This window comes from Beta vulgaris, chromosome 9 (assembly GCF_026745355.1).
Source record: "Beta vulgaris subsp. vulgaris cultivar EL10 chromosome 9, EL10.2, whole genome shotgun sequence".
NCBI classification, from domain to species: Eukaryota; Viridiplantae; Streptophyta; class Magnoliopsida; order Caryophyllales; family Amaranthaceae; genus Beta; species Beta vulgaris.
Window position 1 is genome coordinate 43106453 of NC_079210.1, and position 3172 is coordinate 43109624.

Below are 3172 nucleotides of genomic sequence, written 5' to 3' on the forward strand. Positions count from 1 at the left end.
AAGTCACAAGTGGTGAAATTGGTGTTGTGGTGGTGCGGCACAGGTGATGGTTGGTGGTGCCGTCGTGACGGTGCGGCGCAGGTGGTCGAAGAGGGAGAAGGGTGCTGCGAGAGAAACGAAGTGCGAGGTTGAACGGTTGCTGGGTAGGTGGAGGTCCGTGGGTGTTCGGTGGTTGGCTGGGTAGTGGCGGCAGACGTGGGTGGCGAAGTGGTGGTGCGGTGGTGGTCGCCCAAAAACAGAGGAGGAAGCAAGCAGTGGGTTAATTTTTTTGTATTAGTTTTGGCTTAATATTAACTCCAAAATTTCTGATTTTCGGTTTTGTTTTGTGTTGGCAAAACTTGGGAATCAATTGGTATTTATAGAACTTGTTGGAGGTTGCCATTGCCTTGCTGTTCAGTTTATCATGTGAAAAATATGAATTTGGGGTCAAGATACATTAATGGAAGAAGGTTGAGAATTCAAAGTTTGGGGGCTTCTTCCCGGATTTTATGAGATATTGTAGCAACTTCATTGACTAATGGAGAAGATAGAGTTAAAGGGTTTGATTTCATGTGTGAACACTACTAAAGAATTTGCAGAGAAGAAAAATGGTGGAAGGAAGAAGATGTGCTAGAGTTAGACTCATAGGGGTACTTTTGTAATTTCCATTTTTGCTTAAGTATATACTTGTTATATTGTTCACAAGTTAGATTAAATAAAGGAAACTTAAAATAGCTTATTATACATTTTAATATCTATAATTCTTGTTTTTGTTAGTTTGAAAAATATTTAATTTATGATTATAATCCGATAATTAGTATTACTTAAACACGGGATATTACAAACCCACAAGAAATTCATCTTACCACGGTTTCCGAAAAGGGACCAAAAAAAAAGTTTTATTTTATTTACTCCTTGTTCATCAATTATAAAGATCTCATTACCTATGGTTTTCAATTCCATGCCTAAATGCTTATTTAAGTAATGAAGCTCATCTCTTTATTGGCCTTTATTATATAAGAGAGGGAGTGTTGTTACATTTCAATCTTTCATGTATAATAGAAGTTAGAGAAAAAAACAATAGACATCATATTCAAGCAGCTAAAAAAGAGAAGAGTTCACTGAAAATTTCATAGCATGAATTAAGCACTACCATATACTAAAAGTGAACCCAAACATTAACCTAAAATCTATTCCTGCAAAGAAACAACAGCTTTCTAAGACGCGATCTAGAACGTGCCTTAGCTACAACTTTGCTACATTTCCTTTCATCTATTCTCATAGCCTCTGTATCTTGTTTGTTTATGCATATCTTCAGTGCATCAGAAGAAATTCCGGGCATAATTGGATGATAATCTTCAATTCCATTCGCGCCTTTACACTTGAAATCACCCTGCAGCACTAAATCATGATCTTCACCAGTTGTATTTTGAGCATGTACTTGAGGAGATTTGGGTGATTTTTCAAGCTTACTATAACCCCTCACAATTTCTGTAACCACTCGTTCCATAATTCCAGTTATCAGTGCTGCATCTTCAACTGATAACTCGAGTTCCTTCACCATCTCTTCCATAACGGACTGACATGTATCAGTTTCAATAAAAAAAATGAACTCGATCTTTTCTGTATGACCTCCAACGTCAAAACTCCTTAATGTCATTGATACTGAATCATTCTCCTTTAACACCTTCCCTTCTAACTTCAAGAACTTATCCTTACTGACAACTGCTTTCGCTATCTCAACAGGAGCAGCAGCTGATAAACTAGGTAATGAACTAGCCACCTCAAGTTTACCAGATGATGAACAGACAGATTCAGATGTCAGGCTCAGAGTTTTACTAGATGCTATGGATGATCCACTATAACTCGATGCAAGGAACGGGTCATTCAAAAGATCAATCGCAGACGGTCTCTCAGACGCAGGACTCAAACACTTCTCAATGAACTGTTTCACCTGTAAATCAGTCACTTTGCCAAGAGCAGCAGGCTTTACTCCAGAACTAACCTTCTTATAAAGCTGACCAGAATTAGTACATTCACTATATGGTAATTCCCGTGTAACCATCTGAAGCAAACACATTCCGAAAGAATAGATGTCAACAAGTTGATCATACTCATCATCATAAAATTCCGGTGCCATAAATGCAGGTGTACCACCAGCAGCACGAGTAGTAGTACCTTGTTGAAGCATTGCTGCAAGTCCAAGATCGCCGATTTTCACCTTACCCGAATTTCCATTAATAAAGATGTTATCACACTTAATATCTCTATGAATAATCGGAGGACTATGACAGTGAAGATAATCTAACCCTTTTAAAATCTGTCTAGCCCAATTCTTGATTGCCTTTGTATCAACACGATTATATTTCTTGCGATATTGACTCATATTTCCGGAAGTGAACAATTCAGTAATCATGTTAACTGTCTTCTTTTCATTATCAACCCAAGAATAATAGCATATCATGATGTTCTCATGATTTAAAGACTTTAAAAGATTGGCTTCTGAACATACATTCTCAAGATGTTTTTGTGACTTGAAAATCTTATCTGTTAACTCAACTTTACTCCAAGCAATCTCTAAGCCATTAACTTCATCAAAACCTTTGTAAACTGTTTTAAACTCCCCTTCTCCTAGGACTTCCTCGTACCTTACGTAACGTCCTGTTGGGTCTTTCTCGACAACCTCGAATTCCTCAATGTCGTCTTCTTGTAAACTCGAACCCATGATTAACTCCACGAAACACGAAAGTGAAACACGAAAGCACCTACGAGAGTCGCAAGTGGAGTTTGTTGTTCCCTTCAAAAGTGATCAATCAGATGATTTACTGCTTCTTACTGAACGCTTAAAGAACAGAGAATGAAGACTTGAAACGGCTGATTTTTGATGAACTGGGTTGTAGATTTGTTGTTTGGAAATCCATAAAACTATGGTAAGTAAAGATATGATCGTGTGTTTAACAAAGAGAGGGAGGTTTTAGAGCAAAAAGAAAGAAAGATGGTTGTCTTAAGGTAATGTAATGTGAGTAGTTGATGATGAGATGATCAGAGTAAAATTTGTTTATGACTTTACGTGACTAATTATATATAGGAGGGTTTATGACTTTATGTTATTTTGGATGATATTCCCTAATCCGCTAACAATTAGGAGTCTTAACAGATTCAAGCTGTTTTAGTATTCCTCAATTTTTTCAAG

General features: G+C 37.3%; 1 protein-coding gene across 1 annotated transcript; it reads right to left on the bottom strand.

Moving 5' to 3' along the window:
* Nucleotides 1–1038: 1038 nt before the first annotated feature.
* Nucleotides 1039–2913, bottom strand: LOC104904200 (probable serine/threonine-protein kinase WNK4). Its single transcript, XM_010692397.4, has one exon. It carries the CDS (start codon nucleotides 2702–2704, stop codon nucleotides 1163–1165), a length of 1542 nt encoding a protein of 513 aa, XP_010690699.2. The 5' UTR covers nucleotides 2705–2913; the 3' UTR covers nucleotides 1039–1162.
* Between the last annotated feature and the right edge of the window lie 259 nt (nucleotides 2914–3172).